This window comes from Mastigoproctus giganteus, chromosome 4 (genome assembly GCF_048544385.1).
Source record: "Mastigoproctus giganteus isolate SK-2022 chromosome 4, ASM4854438v1, whole genome shotgun sequence".
NCBI classification, from domain to species: Eukaryota; Metazoa; Arthropoda; class Arachnida; order Uropygi; family Thelyphonidae; genus Mastigoproctus; species Mastigoproctus giganteus.
This window is the reverse complement of record NC_143578.1, coordinates 70,943,126-70,962,681: the sequence shown is the minus strand read 5'-3', so window position 1 is coordinate 70,962,681 and position 19,556 is coordinate 70,943,126. Positions and strand designations below refer to the sequence as shown.

The 19,556-nt window shown below is 38.7% G+C and overlaps 1 protein-coding gene across 1 annotated transcript in view; it reads left to right on the top strand.

Annotated features, from left to right (window-relative positions):
* Nucleotides 1-19,556, top strand: part of LOC150086824 (F-box DNA helicase 1-like) — a 501,907-nt gene that overhangs the window by 372,921 nt on the left and 109,430 nt on the right. Inside the window, exon 13 of the mRNA XM_090371598.1 lies at nt 11,133-11,232. Coding sequence (XP_090227724.1) covers nt 11,133-11,232 — 100 coding nt within the window. The remainder of the gene's footprint in view (nt 1-11,132; nt 11,233-19,556) is intronic.

Here is a 19,556-nt window from a genome sequence, read left to right as displayed (position 1 = left end):
ATCCAATAAATCCACAAAAAAATTGTGTTTCCGAGTGATCAATCCACAAGTTCCAGTCAATATCTGGGAAGTTAAAATCCCCTATTATAATACAATCTGATTTACCTGCCCATTCTATTACTCTGTACCATTGTTCATCGTACTTATTAGTCATTAGGGCTATAACAAACTCTTACCCTCATTTTTGCTTGCCCACTGCTTATGTCACACCAAACTGACTCAACATTTCACTGTCCGTCTATGTCAACTGGATGCACTTCTTTAGAGTTTGTTTCTTAACTAACAGCATAACTCTTCCTGCCTTCCTATCCTGTGTGTACACATTGTACTTTCCAAATTCCAATTCTGTATTCCTCATATATGTGTGACACCACATCTCTGATACCCCAACAATATCTGCCTTTGATGTCTTGAGCAGCACTTCAAATTCGTTACATTATTCACTATACTCCTAGCATTAGTGTACATGAAGTATACATGCACCTGTTCTTACTCTTAGTTACTCTTAAACAGCTATTATTATTATTATTATCAGCATTATTAGCCATGAGGTGCAAGGAAGCCTGAGGCTTATGCTGCACCAGCCAAATAAAAAAAAAAAAAAAAAAATCCCAAGTTACTCTGAGAGAGAGAGAGAGAGAGTGTCAGATGCAGAAAGGAACACGAAGAAAGAGAAGAATGATGATATCCAGCTCAGGACCCCGGGTTTGCCAAGCCCATACTCACCAGATGTGAACCCATGAGGTAACTTATTTCATGACTCCCAGCAGTTCAGGAAATTCCCTGCAACTTGCTTTCCAGGCTGCTGCTCATTCCAATAGAAACAGTGCAAGATCACTTCCACCTCTGCCTGTGGCTACTGTTAATCTATTAGTCTGTGAAATCCCTCCCATGCTATCAGTTTTGTGACCCACCTAACATTGCCTCAATAGCATCAGCAATTATTCTTGCACTGTTTCTATTTAAGTGTATCCTATCACTGTAGAAGCAATCTCTCCTGTTAACAAGCACAGACCACGCTGAGAAAAATTCTATACTATTGAGCTCCCCCACAATCTCTACAGGGCCGAATTCATTGACAAGGCTCTAATGATATACTCCATCCTGTGTCTTGGCAGAATTGCAGAAACTTTCAAATTTAGCCCTAACTCGTGACTTCTTTTCAACTTTGACTTATACTTGTTAAATAAATCCACAGGTCTCCTACACTTACCGTCAGTGCCAATGTGTACAATGATATCACTTTTTGTGCCCTTAAAAGATGATATCTGCTCTACAACATCATTAACTTTTGCCCCCTGGCAGACATATCTTGCTGAGGCTATTCCAACTATCCTTTTTGCACAATATATTTCCCGTTTCCCTGACAATTTGGTCCTTGAGGTTGTCACAGACATTCTCTCAGATATGCCAGACAAGCTGTTCTTGCTACCTGGGAGTCTAAAACGCTGATGGAACTGATATTCGGGTGACACTCAAGTCAAGTGGACCCAATTTCGGCGAAGTCCGGACGGTCTATGACAGCCAAATCCTCTGCTTGCATCCTCACGATGGTGGGACTGTTAGTAATCCTGGGTATAACCTTCATGCACAAGTACATGGTGGGTGACCACCCAGGTGTGAACCAACGTAAGCAGGGGTTGAGGTGTGGCGCCCACACCACATGGAGGAACGCCGCCCCTCTATGTTACCAGGCAGTACTAGGTGGTAGATGACTCTCATCAACCGGTGAAATACCACCACTTTGCTTATTGGAGGCTTGAAGTGGTGGAACCCATGTTTAGTCTCTAGAGCTAAGTTCCGGCCAACCCTTCCCTATCTCTAGCATCATGCAGTATGATTGATGATTTTTGAGGTTATGATGAATGTCGTGGCGAGATCCAATATTCCTTACATTTCGAGGGTACAGCTCTAAAACGGTGTTCGCAGGCCGGCCGCTAGATAGTACACCGGACCAAACCTATTGGTAACTCTCTAGGAGGCTTCCGGATCAGCTAGTGTATAATCTTGCTACCTCTACTCTGCCAGATAGTGACTGGAGGGAGTCCGAGTAGTGTGTATGCGGGGAGCATTGTCGAGGCCACGTTATGTCAAGGATCTGCGTATATTCTTACCACATGTACGCCATATCCAAAAATTTCATTACTTCATACAGCATGTCCCACCCACTTTTTCTTACTATTGAATACACCATGAATTGTCAAAATAATAGAGCAAGCTTATCTGTGAAAAGATCTAAACCTCCCAAGGACTTCCTAATTCATTTCACAAATATACGTGGTCTCAATTCCAATCTCAACGATGTCCATTTCCACTTGCAGTCTTCCAAACCCCATGTACTTTTTCTGACTGAATCTCAGTTATCAGTTGATTCAACTACTGCTCATCTCAGATGTCCAAATTATTTGCTGTATGAATCCTTTCGCCTCAAAGGTGGTACTTGTGCATATGTCCGTTCTGATATTCCCTGTCAGAGACTTGGCAATTTGGAATCTCCTCTCTTTGATCTTCTCTGGCTTAAAATCTCTCTACCTCATTGTGTAAAATTCATCTGTTGTCTCTACCGTTCTCCCAACTCCACTAATCACTTGGAGCTCTTTGACTTCCTCTCTTTGCAACTTGACTTTCTCCAGTCCAGCTTTCCTAACAGTGAGGTAATTTTCCTTGGTGATTTTAATGTTCACAACTCTAGCTGGCTTACGTTTTCTAGTCACACCGACCCAGCAGGTCGAGATGCTGAGGCTTTTGCAATTACTAATGACCTAGCACAGATTGTTCATTTACCTACAAGAATACCGGACAATCCTAATCATACAGCCAATACGCTTGATCTTTTTCTCACAAACAACCCTTCTAAGTACAAGGTTGAAGTGAGAGGTCCTTTAGGCACTTCAGATCACAACTTGGTGATTGTCTCTTCTCCAATGGACCCATTATCTCATGGCTATTCCCAACCTCATATTGTTTGGCATTACAAGAATGCAAAATGGGATGACCTGCGAGACTTCTTTTCTTCTTTTCCTTGGTCTGATTACTGTTTCAAAACTTCTGATGTCAACGTTTACTCAGATCGTGTCAGTGAAATTATTCTTGCAGGAATGGAATCCTTTATCCCACACTCCACTTTAAAATCTCGTCCTTTATCTAAACCTTGGTTTTCCAATAAATGTGCTAAGGCTGTCCAAGAGAAGAATGTTGCATATCGTAATTGGCTTGTTTCTAATTCTTCAATTTCATTTTCTGCCTACACCAAAGCTCGCAACAATTGTAAAGCAGTTATTAATCAGTCCAAACTAGAGTTTGAACAGGCTAAGAGTAGAAAACTTGCTTCTTGCCCTAATGGTAGCCAAGCATTCTGGTCTCTTGCCAAAGCTATTGGCCGCAACTTTTGCCCATCTTTGCTCCCACCTCTGTCCAAACCAGATGGTTCTGTTGTCACTTCAGCCAAGGATAAAGCTGACCTGCTAGCATCCCATTTTTCTTCGAGCTCATGTATTAATGATCTTGGTAAAACACCTCCCACCATTCCTAACATGCTCCATTCAATGCCTCCTGTGGTCTTCCGTCAAAAGGATATCAGAAGGATTTTGATGAATCTTGATGCTAAGAAAGCTCCAGGTCCTGATGGTATTTCTCCACTTGTTCTCAAAACCTGTGCTCCTGAACTTACTCCTATTCTTTGCCGCCTTTTTTCACTTTCTTATTCCAAAGGTGTTTTTCCTTCTGCTTGGAAATTTGCTCATATCCAGCCAGTTCCTAAAAAGGGTGACAAATCCCTCCCATCCAATTATTGTCTCATTGCAATTACTTCTACTGTTTCTAAAGTAATGGAGAAATCAATTAACCACCAACTCTTAAACTACCTAGAAACCTTCCGTCTGATCAACGATCGCGAGTATGGATTCCATCAGTGTCGATCCACTGGTGATATTCTGGCTTATGTTACCCATTTATGGAATAATTCAATGGAAAGGTTCGGTGAAACACAAGTAGTTGCTCTTGACATCTCAAAGGCTTTTGATCGTGTTTGGCATAAAGGTCTTCTAAACAAGCTTCCATCTTATGGTTTGCCAACTGTTTTTAGTAATTGGTTATCCAGTTTTCTCTCTGATCGCTCACTGAGGGTGATGGTAGATGGCTCTCTGTCTTCTAACTTCTCCACTAATGCTGGTGTCCCCCAAGGTTCAGTTCTTTCCCCCCACTCTTTTCCTCTTGTATATTAATGACCTTCTTCCATTGACTGGAAATCCTATCCATAGTTTTGCCGATGATAGCACATTGCATTCAACTTTCCATTTTGAGAAACCTTGTCCAGCTCAATCAGCTTCAAGTTCTCGAAAATCTGCTGCCAATTCCTTAAATGCCGATCTTCAGTTTCAGATCTACAGGTAATTCTCCAGTGGGGCAAAGACAACTTAGTTGATTTCAACCCTTCTAAAACTCAATCTTGTCTTATATCTCGCAAAAAGGATTCTTCTGCTCCTATGCTTATCTTTAGTGACACTCCGATTTCTAGGCAAAATGATATATCTCTTTTGGGGATTACCCTGACTTCTAATCTCTCTTGGCACCAGCACATTACAAATATTGCTTCCTCTGCATCTAAAAAACTTGGTTTTCTCTTTCGCTCTCGGCGTTACTTTTCTTCCAAACAGCTGCTCACTCTGTATAAATCGCAAATCCGCCCTGCCATGGAATATTGTTCCCACATCTGGGGTGGTGCCCCCAAAACCTCTCTCAGGCTTCTTGATTCCATTCAGAAGAGGGCAGTTAGGTTAATTAATGATTCATCTCTAACAGAGTCTCTCCACTCGCTTTCTCATAGACGCACTGTTTCTGTTGCATGCCTCTTCTACAGATACTTCCATGGGCACTGTTCTTCTGAATTGGCTTCTATAATTCCCTCTCTCTCTTTCAAAACAGTCCGAACATGTGCCGCCACCAGCCAACATCCATTTACTGTCCAACTTCAAACCCACAGAACCAACTTTTCATCTTCCTCATTTATTCATTCAACTGCCATTTTCTGGAACAACCTTCCTTCATACGTATTTCCTGAAAATTACAATCTACAGAAGTTCAAGTCCAATATCAACAAATATCTTCTTTTGTCTTCTCAACCTCCAACCCAAGCACGGTACTAAGTACTATAGGTTCTAATACCTCTCGTGTTGGGGTTCTCATAAAAAAAAAAAAAAAAAAAAATTAAGTCACCGAGAATAACTAACTCCTGTGGGACCAGTGCATTCTGCCCTGAAGATTGCCACTGTGTTGCCTGGTGCACAAAAATGAGCTTGGCATTGAGTTGGGCAGCTGAGAGCTTGATGGGCCCCCATTTTAGTTCCTTCAATGGCATCTACCCGACTCTTCAACCTCTCATTGACACCCATCAGAATGCTGAGTTGGCACCTAATTTCTTCACACTCTTTGCACACAAAGATATTCTTCATGGCTAGATTATGTCCTGTTCCAGACAGGTATGCAAACATTTCACATTTTCACAGGTTTTTAGACTGATATGTTGGAGAATCTCCCCCTTCGGTTCTTGCCCTAATACACTGCTACATATTACGCTATCTAGTTTTACGTTATACCATACGCTAGTTAGTTTTTTGTTATACCTGCTATCAAGTTTGAGATATATGTTACGCTCTTCCGTATCGATCCAATATGCTACAATAATAGCGGCTATTTTCAAATGGTACAAGGTTCCATCAATACTAAGTAATAACGTACAAAATCTCTATATAAATTCAAAATAAACTAAGTAGCGTAACTAGCAATATAAAGGTACTTCTAGAAAATAAATCAATATGCCAATTAAGTGAATAAAACGGCAAAAATTTAAGAAAAACTTCTCTGTTAACTGAAGCCGTAAACTCACCCACACGGAGATACTCTCATTTCCAATCTACAATGGCAAAATCGATCAGTTCTGTTCGTATTGAATCACATTTTCCAGGAGTACATTAAATGGGATGCTCTTACCAAGAGAGAGGCTTAAGTTCTACAAATTGCAGCATTTGGAGACTAGGCACCTGCAAGGTGATCTGATTGAGGTGTATAAGGCCTTGAATGGTTTGAGCAGGCTCAATGCTGATGGGATACTTCCGATACTGTTATCGGTAGTTGAGTCAACTACCTAAAACAGTAATAAAAAATTTTGGGAGTTGACTCAACTACCGAAACCAGTAATGAAGCAGTTGACTCATCTACCAAAAACAGCAAATGTCTCCTTAGGCTAATGTTTCTCAATATTCTACTTATGAGATCCTTTTTTTGAACAAAATCAAAATCAGCAACCATTCTGTGACTCTACTCTGTCATTCAAGGCTTAGCTCTTAGTGATTTTTATTTATTATGGCATTAGCATTCGTTGAGGCATATAATGCAAGAAAGCAAGCTTATACAACATCAGCTAAATAAAAAAAATAAAAAAAAATTCCCATTTCACCCATCCAGTCACTCCAAATGTTTGTCTAGTTCAGCCTTAAATTTATTTAAGCTATCAACTTCCACAACAACAGATGGAAGTCTGTTCCAGCAATCAGTCCTACGACTGATTGCTGGAACAGACTTCCATCTGTCTTTCCTCAATTTGAATCTGTGCCCCCTCAGGTTCTAAATATGAGCAAGCGGAAGTATCCCAATCAGCATTGAGCCTGCTCAAACCATTCAAGGCCTTATAACCATTGCAACTCTATATCCTTTCTAAAATATGGCCTCCAGACCTGTACGCAGTACTCAAGGGGTGGCCTGACCATTGCCTTGTACAACGGGATAAACATTCCCTGTCCCTGCTAGCAAAATACCTATATATCATTGACAAAATTACATGACCTGCTCTGGCAGCCCATTTGCACTGCTTCATATCTGACTGCACAATTACTCCCAGGTCTCTTTCATTCTCCACTTCCCTGAGTGTAGTACCACACAGTTGGTACGTTTCTTGGGTTACTGCTACCCATATGCAGTAATTTGCATTTGTTAACGTTAATTTTGCAACAAAAATTTGGCAACTTCAGTTGCCACTTCTCAGCCCATCTGCTTATCTTTTTTGGTTCTGTTGCAGTAGCATACTGTCTTTACTGTCATTATCAACCCTGCCAATCTTTGTAACATCTGCAAACTTGGACATTAAGCCTGATATATCTTCATTGATATCATTGATAAATACACAAAACAACAATGGGCCCAGCACTGAACCCTGTGGGACTCCACTAATAATATTAGTCCATGGAGAGCAGTGTCCATTTATTACCACTCTCTGCCATCTCCCAGCCATCCCCTTATCCATTGCAGCAACTTGGACTTAATGCCATACCGCTCCAATTTGTACAGCAGTCTTCCATGTACAACAATATCAAAAGCTTTCCTGAAATCCAAGTATATGATATCAAAATAATTTTTTGCATCCAGTTCCTTTGTGACCACATCATAGTATCCAATCAAATTTGTCAGACAAGACTTCCCCTTAACAAACCCATGCTGTGTCTCAACTATTACTTCAGTCTTGTCTAGGTGATCCTGCATCACTTCTTTAACCAGTGACTCCATTATTTTCCCTGGAAGAGAATTGAAATTAACAGGTCTATAATTATTTTTGTTAACCTTTGAATCCCCTTTGTGAATTGGGGATACATACACATCTCCAGTCCATGGGGACCTCCCCTGAATCTAAGGATGCTCTCATAATTATTGTTAAGGGTTTGCTTACTTCCCTCGCTGCCTTCTTCAATATAACTGGATAGATTCTATCTGCCCCAGGTACTTTTTTTTATGTTTAACTTCAACAAATTCTCTTCCACTTTGCTCTCCATTATTACAGAATCATTTAGCTTCCTGTTAGAATTTAGTAAACTTCTGTCCTTCCCTTCCTTACAGAATTCCTCATGTTTGAATATAGATGCAAAATACTCATTTAGTTTTATAGCTATGTGAGCCGGATCATCAGCTGTCGAACCACCAACATCAAGTCGACCAATCTGATTCATACCCTTCCTTCTAGAGTTTACATAAGTAAAGAAGTATTTGTTTTTTTTTTTTTTTTCTTTGCATCCTTTGCCAAGGATTTCTCATAATCAGCCTTCACTTGCCTAACCTCTCTTGTGGTTTGATTCAAGACTAGCTTATCTCTGCCATAGGATTCTGTGTCACCTGATAATGCTTATGCTTCCCATGCATTTTTCTTCTCTGCTATGAGTCTCATTAGTTCATCTGACCTCCATTTTAGTCTAAATCTTGAACAGTATTTCTTGGTTGTTATGAAAAGCCTACTAGCTTAGAAGGTTAATTCCTTGTGAAGGCTTCCCATTTAGAATTTTCTCTTTTTAACAACATCAGTTGATCCCACTGTATAGAATTTAAAAACTGTCTGAGACAGTTTTTAAATTCACTGCAGTCACCTTAACAAAAACCCTTCCCTTTACCCTTGATGGTAGTTACATCTTTAAGTAAATCCCACATCAGTACACTGTGATCACTGTCACCGAGTGGTTCCTTTTTCTTCAGATTCTTAATGCACAAATAATCACTGCCGATAATGAGACCAAGAGTATTACTCCCTTTGGTTGCACCTTGAACATGTTGCTGTAGAAAACAACCCTCCAATAAATCCACAAAAGTCTTGCTAGCATGCGAATGACCAAACTACAAGTTACAGTCAATATCAGGAAAGTTAAAATCCCCCCTTACAAGACATTCTGATTTACTGACCTACTCTATTTCTCTTCAGAATTGTTCATTGTACTCATCTGAGTCATTAGGCCTATAACACATTCCTTCTCTCATTTTCTCTTTCACAGTGTTTATAAATAAATATTACAGTACATATAGCACTGTAATATATACATACTAGTGATATTTCTGTTCACTAATTTTTTTTTTTTTGGATTGTAAAATTTAAAACATTAAAAAAGAAACAATCAATAACGATGAATACAGCACGCACAAACTGTACAAGTGAGATACGCAGTAAATAGTACAAAGCTTAAAAAATAGAAATGAATGAAGAGAAGATTCTGAAAATTTATTTATGTTTTTTATATGATTGAAAATTTTAATGAAGGGGAAACACATTTCATCATAATAACGTAAATTCCACAGAATTCCAGCTATCTGTATTATTGCAAATGTATTAAGATTAAGTTTGCTCCCCATTTATAATTAGATTGTACTAACAGGAACACCAAATAAACCAGAACTACAAATTGTTTTTATTGTTTTAGGTAATGACCTCCAAAAATGTGCTCACGTTATTCCGCCTCACAAAATTTCTGTTCGAACAGAAAAATATGAGCTCCTGAAAACGTGAGTCAGCCTATAATATCACCTGTTATGTTATGAATACAGCGAATGACAAAAGTTTGTCTCCGACTAGTACAACTTCATTAAATGGGAAATATAGCTCTCACACTTTTGACATTTTTTAAGCTTTTGTAACCTTGTATGTATAGCTGCTCAGATCGCTATGTTCAGCTTAATGCTGGTTTTAATGTTCACCTGGTGTTACTCGCAGATGAAATCGCGCTTGAGGCAATGCGAAAATCGTGTTATACTCACATTGTTTCCTAATATATCAGTTGCTTTGAAGCAAATTCACGTCCGAAAATTCGTTTATAGCAGAATGACTGTATTCAAAATCCTGTTCAGATTTACTACAGTTATTGTGGTTACTGTATTTCTTGATATCTGATCTGTGTAGGTTGAGTCTAAGGTGCAGTTTATTTCTAGTTTGACCTACATATTTCATGTAACAGGTAAGGCATGTAATAATGTAAACTGCATTGCTGCATTTGCAGAAAATAGGTTCATCTGAATTATTGGTATCATGCTGCAAATGCATATAGGGGCACGTAAGACAAAGTTTGTTGGAGCATTTACTAAATTTTAAATAGGAATAAGGGTGATCAGAATAGGAAGTTGTAAATTCAACATTATTCAGGCTGGAAGCATTTAGATGCTGGTTTGCTCTGTGTGGTGTGTGTTAAATGTGAATGTCTAAATTTGGGGAAGGTTCGAGGAGCTATACAGAGCATGAGCCCCCATGATCAAATTTATACTATTCTGCCCCGTAGTATGTTATTTGTCAGTTGACAATCTATAAAAAGCATGTAGACATAAAGACTTAAAAATATAAAATAATAAATGCAATATGAAACATAATAATTACCAATCAAAAGATGCCAAAAAAAGGGGGGGGGAAGGGATTACTGACCTAGTAAGGAAGATAATGAGAAAAATTCCATAAGAAATTCAGAAGTGATTTAATCCAGTCAACAATAAGGATTGAAGAGTCAGCAAAATATAAATACTGAGTTAGTTAGATATATAAAGCAATCCAAGGTAGCAAACAACTAGATAATCCTTGTGAAATATATATATATATATATATATATATATATATTAAAATAATATAAACTTCTTACAGACTTTTAGAATAAATTAAAATTAATGAAGGAATCTGCAGATAAAGGAACCACTAGGTGGCAGTGATCACAGTATGCTGAAGTGGGATATATGTATTATCAACAATTTGTTAATTGAAACTTTTCAAATTGATTGAAACTACCCACTATTTCATGAGAAACCAGCAAGTCTTGAAGCAGGTTATGAATTCATATTTTAAACAAATAACAAATTAGCATTTCTCTGATGGTATTTTTTGAAAAATATTGTTTTTCTGGGTAACTCATAGTTAAGGGAATTTTTTATTTTTGTTGTTCGACAAGCGTAAACATGGTCTTAACATGTTTATTCATGGCATTTGGAATCTGTTGGCCAAAACATACACGGGACAAAATAGTTGTCAATTTTGTAATTTATTTCATAGGCCATATAGCTTTTCCTATATTAAAATAATTAATGTAGATTGATCCTTTATGGTACCAAAAGGTTAGATTTGGAAGAACCAAAGCATTGCCTGAAATATCAATTATGGAGTAAAGCTCTTGAAGATCTTGTTTCATTATCATTATTCATTTTATTTACTTATAAATGAGGAATTAGTACTGTTTTTGTGTACTCTATAATTGAAAATTTATAATGCTGTTTTTCAGTTTAAAAAAATTGCTGATACAAATAGTAATTGTTGAAACTGCAAAGAATTACAGTTTTCATTATTTCAATAATAGTCTTTCAGATTTGGACCAGAAATTGCCTATGTTGCTTCATGCGCACTAGAAGTCTTAAAAGGAGTAAAGCAAAAGACTCTGGTTGGTGGTTCTCAGAAAGGTAAATATAAAGCTAGCTTTATCAAGAGCTTTTACCATGAGCAGTTAATTTAAATATTATTTAAATATTATTAAATATTGATTTTCTACGTATGGAAAGGTAATGAAAACGTTACTGTACGTGGACTTATTTATTAAGTTTAGCTATCTTGATGTAAGTGCAATACCCAGTTGCACGTAAAACAAAGGAATTTCTTGGACAGTCAGAAAAAGATTAGCCAAAAGGTGACTACCCCTCTCCTTATAATGGAAAGTTCAATGAAAAATCAATGTATCTTAGGGCAATAACCAGCAATGTAATGAAATACAATCTGTATCTTGAAAGGTAGCACAAGTCTAATGCGTGTAGGTTGTGTTCTTAACATGGTTATGCTACAAGTTACATAAATAATGCATTCCTAAAAATTGTGATGTGAAAAAAGGTGAAATCACGCAGCTCTAAATTTGTGTTCCCAAAATAAATGACTTTGTAAGCTAACATTATATTCTGAATCAGACCATCTGCCTTTTCTTTTTTTAGGGATTTACTTCTTCATTCTTATAAGAAATGCTGTTGCCATGTACACATATTTCCACTTTAAATTCTGCTTAGTATAAACAGGGATATTATATGATAATATTAACCAATCGGATTAATGCCATCTGCGATAGAACATTACACCCGTCGTTATGCAGTAATGAAATAATGTTAAAATGTAGAGGCCTTCCTGTTGTTTAAAAACACAAAGCAATCCATGAACTAACCGGCCCCTAGGCAACAATGGTTAAACATAAATATTAAACTCAATAAAAATTATATATAAATAGCCGTCCATGGGAAAAGATACTTTGCAAGGGACTTTGTCGAAGGCTAAACCGCTACAAAATACCAAACCCATGGCTGGCAGAGCTATCAGTTTCTGTTGTCATCTGCCTGTATAACTAGCACCTAAAGAAGTCCATAAGTACCCGTAATATGGGTATAATATAATAAGATAGAAATTATTATAATAATAATAAAATTAAAATTATAATAAAATAGAAATTATAATAGAGAAATTAAGTATAGCTTATTAATAGTAATTTTACAGCATACAGGCTGGATGACATTTAGCCCGATCGATAGCTGAAACAAAATAGTAAATAAGTAATGCTGAGAACCAAATAATCTGCTAAACGTAGTAAGCTAAATTAGCTAACAAAAGGAGAACAGAGAGAAGGCTAATTAAAGTAATAGTTACTTTAATAGTTTCTATTACTTTAACTAGCCTTCTCTCCATTCTCCTTTTGTTAGCTAATTTAGCTTACTATGTTAGATAGGTGGAACAGGACCAGGGTATGTCTGCCAGGGGCAAAGGTTGATGACGTTGTAGAGCGGATATCATCTTTTAAGGGCAGAAAAAGTGATATAGTTGTACACGTTGGCACTAATGATATTAAGAGTAGGAGACTGGCGGAATTACTTAACAAGTACAGGTCACTGTTGAAAAAAGCCGTGAATTAGGGTTGAATTTGAAAGAGTCTGCAATTCTGCCCAGACATGATAGGAGGGAGTTTATGATGAGAGGCCTGTCGATCAATTCGGCCCTGGAAAGATTGTGCAAGGCTCAAGGGGTAGAATTTTTTTCAGCCTGGTCTGTACTTGTTAACAGGAGAGACTGCTTCTACAGGGATGGGATACACTTAAATAGAAAGGGTGCAAGAATGTTTGCTGATGCAATCGAGGCAGTGTTAGGTGGGTCGGAAAACTGCTAGATTGGGGGGATACAAGGACTAATAGATTAACATTAGCTACTGGCAGAGGTGAAAGTGATTCTTGCACTGCTTCTATTGGAATGAGCAGCAGCCTGGAAAATAAGATGCAGGATATTTCAGAGACTGCTGGGAATCATTGGGGTACAAGTAAACTCATATGTTGTGTTAGGGTAGCTAAGAAAAAGAACAGGTGCATGCATACTTGTGTGTACACCAATGCTAGGAGTTTAGTAAATAAATTTGATGAATTTGAGGTATTGCTCAAAACATCAAAGGCAGATATTGTGGGAATTTCAGAGACCTGGTGTCACACAGATATAAGGAATGCAGAACTGGAATTTGGGGAGTACAATGTCTACAGAAGGGATAGACAGGATAGGAAGGGAGGGGGGGTTATGCTATTAGTTAAGAAATACACAAAATCCAAGGAAGTGAAGCCAGTCGACATTGCTGGACAGAGCAGTGTCGAGTCAGTTTGGTGTGACATAAGCATTGGGAGATCAAAATTGAGAGTAGGAGTGTGCTATAGGCCTAATGACTCTGATGAGTATAATAAGAAATTGTACAGGGAAATAGAGTGGGCCAGTAAATCAGAGAATCTTATAATGTGGGATTTTAATTTCCCAGATATTGACTGGAATTTGGGGGCTGGTCACTCACACACTAGCAAGGCTTTTGTGAATTTATTGGCTGATTGTTTTCTACATCAGCATGTTCGGGAGGCAACTAGAGGGAGTAATACTCTTGATTTGATTATCAGTAGTGATTCTTCATGCATTAAGAATCTGCAGGTAAATGAACCACTAGGTGGCAGTGATCACAGTGTGCTGAAGTGGGATTTACTCAAAGAGGTAACTACCATTAGGGGTAAAGGGAAGGGTTATTGCTTTCGTAAAGGTGACTATGATGGACTGAGACAGTATTTAAATTCTATACAGTAGGACCAACTGATGATGTTACCAACAGCAAATTCAAAATGGGAAGCATTCAAAGAACTTATCTTGGCAGCTACTAGGCTTTACATACCAACTAAGAAATATTGTTCAAGGTTTAGGCCTAAGTGGATGTCAGATAAACTAATGAGACATATGGCAGAGAAGAAAAATGCATGGGATACATACAAATTAACACGTGACACAGAAGCCTATGATAGATACAAGTTGATCTGTAACCAAGTTACAAAGGAGGTTAGGCAGGAGACGGCAGATTATGAGAAATCTTTGGCAAGGGATGCAAAGAAAAACAGCAAAGAGTTCTTTTCTTATGTAAACTCTAGAAGGAAAGGGATGAATCAGATTGGTCCACTTGATGTTGATGGGTCAACTGTTGATGATCCTGCTCAGGTAGCTAACAAACTAAATGAATATTTTGCATCGACATTCACACATGAGGAGTTATTCAGCGAGGGGAATGCCAGAGGTGTATTCAACTCTGGCAGTAAGCTAGAGAATCTTGTAATAACTGAGAGTAAAGTGGAGGAGAAATTGTTGAAGATAAATACAAGAAAGGCACCTGGGGTGGATTGGATCTGTCCAGTTGTATTGAGGGAGGCGGCGGGGGGAGTAAGCAAACCCTTAGCCATAATTATGAGAGCTTCCTTGGACTCAGGGGAAGTACCCATGGACTGGAGATGTGCAAATGTTACCCCAATTGACAAAGGAGGATCAAAGGGCGACACAAGTAATTATAGACCTGTGAGTTTAACTTCTGTTCCCGGAAAATTAATGGAGGCACTGGTTAAAGAAGCACTGCAGGATCATCTAGACAAGACTTCAGTTATAGCTCAGACACAGCATGGTTTTGTTAAGGGGAAGTCTTGCCTGACCAATTTGATTGGATACTATGATGCAGTCACAAAAGAACTGGATGTAGGGAATAACTTTGATATTATATATTTGGATCTTAGAAAGGCTTTTGATACTGTTGCACATGGAAGCATGCTGCACAAATTGGAGCAGCGTGGCATTGGAGGCAAATTGCTGCTATGGATAAAGGGGTGGTTGAGGGGGAGAAGACAGAGAGTGGTAATCAATGGACACTGCTCATCGTGGACTAATGTTATTCGTGGAGTCCCTCAGGGTTCAGTATTGGGTCCATTATTGTTTTCTGTATTTATAAATGATATTGATGATGGTATATCAAGATTAATGTCCACATTTGCAGACGATACGAAGGTTGGCAGGGTTGTCAAGGACACTACTGACACTATGCTACTGCAACAGGATCTGGAAAGGTTGAGCAGATGGGCTGAGAGGTGGCAAATGAAGTTTAACATTGACAAATGTAAAGTACTACATATGGGAAACAGCAACCCCAGAGCAACGTATCAACACTGTGGTACTACACTGACAGTGGTAGAGAATGAAAGGGACCTGGGGGTGGTTGTGCAGGCAGATATGAAGTTTTCTGAGCAGTGCAGACGGGCTGCAAGAGTAGCTCATGGTGTATTGTCGATGATATATAGGAATTTTTCTAGCAGGGATAAGGAGGTGATTATTCCATTGTATAAGGCAATGGTCAGGCCACACCTAGAGTACTGTATACAGGTCTGGAGGCCTCATTTCAAGAAGGATGTAAAGATGCTGGAACGAGTACAGAGAAGGGCAACAAGATTGGTGAATGGAACAAAGGGGTGCTCTTACGAAGAAAGGCTTAAGTTTTGCAAATTACAGTGTCTGGAGACTAGGCACCAGCGAGGTGATCTGATAGAGGTGTATAAAGCCTTGAATGGTTTGAGCATGCTCAATGCCGATGGGATTCTTCCTCTTGCTCAGAATAATCACTTGAGAGGGCATAAATTCAAATTGAGGAAAGACAGATGTAGGATAGCCGTGAGGAAATTTGCCTTTAGCCAGCGGGTGGTTGGTTGGTGGGACAGACTTCCATCCCTTGTCGTGGAGGTTGATAGCCTGAATAAGTTTAAGGCTCAGCTGAACAGGTATTTCGAATGAACAGAGGAGTGACGTGGAAGTGGTTATTTTTTATTTATTTATTATTTATTATTTTTTTTGGCTGATGCTGCATAAGCTTGCTTTCTTGCATCAAATGCCTCTACTAATGCTAATGTTTAGCAGATTATTTGGTTCTCAGCATTACTTATTTACTATTTTGTTTCAGCTAGCGGTCGGGCTAAATGTCATCCAGCCTGTATGCTGTAAAATACTATTAATAAGCTTCTTAATTTCTTTATTATAATTTCTATTTTATTATAATTATAATTTTATTATTATTATCATAATTTCTATCTTCTTATATTATACCCATATTACGGGTACTTATGGACTTCTTTAGGTCGTAGTTATACAGGCAGATGACAACAGAAACTGATAGCTCTGCCAGCCATGGGTTTGGTATTTTGTAGGGGTTTAGCCCTCGACAAAGTCCCTTGCAAAGTATCTTTTCCCGTGGACGGCTATTTATATATAATTTTTATTGAGTTTAACCATTGTTGCCTAGGGGCCGGTTAGTTCATGGATTGCTTCGTGTTTTTAAACGACAGGAAGGCCTCTACATTTTAACATTATTTCATTACTATATATATATATTGTTGTTATTATTTTGGTTTTTAGGAGCATTAGCAACTAAGGCCATATTGTTCCGGGATATGCGGTGGTCATTCCCTGACCTTTCCGCATCCTCCATATTTGGTGATGACGGGCTTGAACCCCGGTCTAATCAAGAAGCTACGCACTGCTGCTCCTTTCCACCTGGCTACGGAGGTGCCTATATATATATTAGTTGTTCCATAATATATGTTTTGTGAAATCAATAAGTATTGAGACAAGGACCATTTTATACAGGCAAAGCTCTTTATAGCAACCTCCTAGGGGAATGAAAAAAGACATAATTAGTTTGTAAAATCAACAAAAGAACAAAGAAAAGTTTTGTAGGATTACATTTAATGTAATCCTCCGAAACTAATATATAATCTGCTAATAGTATAATCTAATTCATCATATACAGGGTGTCTCAAAAATATTGGTCCAAACGTTTAGGGGAGGTAGGTAACATCTAAAGGAATGTGAATCGCATAGGAACCCATAACCGGAAACGTCACAGGAAAGTAGTAGCAGAGGCACAAGAAGTAGAAATGACACAAGACAGTAATTAGTGGCAAACATTTTTACATAATATTAATAATGGAGTATGAGATGGATGCATTTCATGATGTTACAACAGATGCTCGAAGGTTCTACCATGTGATGCGATGCATGCGTGACACCGACGCGGCATGGATTGGCGGACACCGAACACACCTGGAGTTTCTTTGACAGTAGCAGCAGTGCAGACGAGTCTCGCCACGAGATCCATTTCTGTCTCCACACCGGCGCCTCCGTAGCCAGTGCATAGCACATGCTTCTTGATTAGACCAGGGTTTGAGCCCGTCACCACCAAATACGAGGATGTGCAAAGGTCAAGGAATGACCACCGCATATCCTGCAGCAATATGGCCTTAGTTTCTAATGCTCCTAAAAACCAAAAAAAAATCCGTTTCCACAGGCGATTCATACACGATAGATTTGAGGGCCCCCACAGAAAGATATCAAGGCTCGATAAGTCAGGTGAGCGTGGGGGCCAGGCAACGGGTCCACCACAGCCAATCCACGGACGCCCAAAACACCTGTTCAAATGGTCACGAACACACCTTCCATAATGGGTAGGCGTCCCGTCATGTTGAAACCAAATGTTGAGTCTCACAATTTCTGGAACATCGTCAAGTAACCCTGGTAGAACTTGTTTATTAAAGATCCGATATTTAGCGGAGTTCATGCGGGATGGTAACAGTATGGGCCGACTAAGCAGTCACCGACCATATCTGCCCACACATTTATTGCGAAGCGACGTTGTGCCGCATGGGGGCGCACATCGTGTGGGTTGTCGTAAGCCCACACATGAGCATTGTGCTGATTGAATAAGCCTTCCCGAGAGAAATAAGCCTTATCCATGAACAAAACATAGGCTGGAAAATTCAAGTCTGGAACACTTTCTTGGAGAAACCACTGCGCAAAAGCCACACGTGCAGGATGATCTTGGGGGAGTAGTAACTGAACCCTTTGGAGAATAAAGGGGTGTAAGGAATCGTCGTGCCAGACATGCTGTACACTGCAACGAGACGCTCGTTAGGCAGGGGCAATGGCATGTGTGCTGGTAGTAGGATTATTCTGGACAGCATTCAACACACTTTTTTTTCATGGTGGGAGTTCGTGTCGAACGTGATCTGCCTGCACTACTCCTGTTACCTCTAAATGATCCATAATTGCACAAATTTTGATGCACATGCGCAAACAAACAGTGGTCCGGTACGTGTCTGTCTGGGAAGCTTTCTCCATAAATTTATTGAGCGGCTCGTCCATTGCCCTCTGCTAATCCATACACTAGGTGCATGTCTGCCAGCTCACAGTTTGTATATCAATGCATGCTCTTCGTGCGACGACTACTGCTTGAATTAGTAAAAACCAGAAATTTTCCTTCTCGCGAACTAATGAACAGCGCTGTCTACCGACTTACGGTGACGTTTCCTGTTATGGGTTCCTATGCGAGTCACATTCCTTTAGATGTTACCTACCTCCCCTAAGCGTTTGTACCAATATTTTTGAGACACCCTGTGTGTGTGTGTGTGTGTGTGTGTGTGTGTGTGTGTGTGTGTGTGTGTGTATACACATACATACAGTAAACCCTCACTATTCCAGTTACGGTTAATCCGGATGTCGGATAATACCGATCGAAATATGAAAAATTCTGTTCACAGTTGAGTACTTCGAAAGACACTTGGGATTTAGAACAGCAGATAAGTCACTCTGACTGTGCAGAGAGAGAGACGGAACATACATTACATTGTCTTGAGTGTTGTTGTTGTTGACTCTGAGTCAGATGGATGTTATTGCTTATATCGCTTCGTTTGCTTACTTCTTTATACATATATATGTACATAAGTTAACATATTTTATATAATTATTGGTTCTAAAGAATTGAAAAGTGGAATAAAAATAAAACACATTACTTTAACTATCATTAACAAGCTCAAAGCGATAGAACAACTTGAAAATGGTGTTCCTGGAAAAAAAAATTGCTGAAGAATTTGGAATTGGCCAACAAAAAGAATCTATAAAGACATTTGCTTTAAATTCGATGTGAAAAGTGATAAAAGCAGTGTATCAAATATACAGACAAAAAAAAAAGCCAAAAGAAGTGTTGCTGGAAGAAGCTGTATTTAAGTGGTATTCATAGCAACGATCAAGTGGCGTTGGAGTGCGATGCCAGCACCACCAGATAAATGTATAAAAATACAATACATTTATCTATCTATCTATCGATGGAAGAATATATTGTCTTTTTATAGTTTTTTTAAGTAGAGGCTTTACAGTGTTATTTTTTTATTTATTTTCATCAGCACAACCTATATTTTATTTATTAAATTTTCCATTTATTTGTATTGTAAGTTTGTGTTCTAATCTTTTGCTTCACCAATCCGGATTTTTGCTTAATCTGGATTAGCGTGGGTTTACCGTGTGTGTGTATATATATTATTATATATATATTTTTTTTACAGTATTAAACCAAAAAAATGGAGATTGTACATTTTGCAATAAT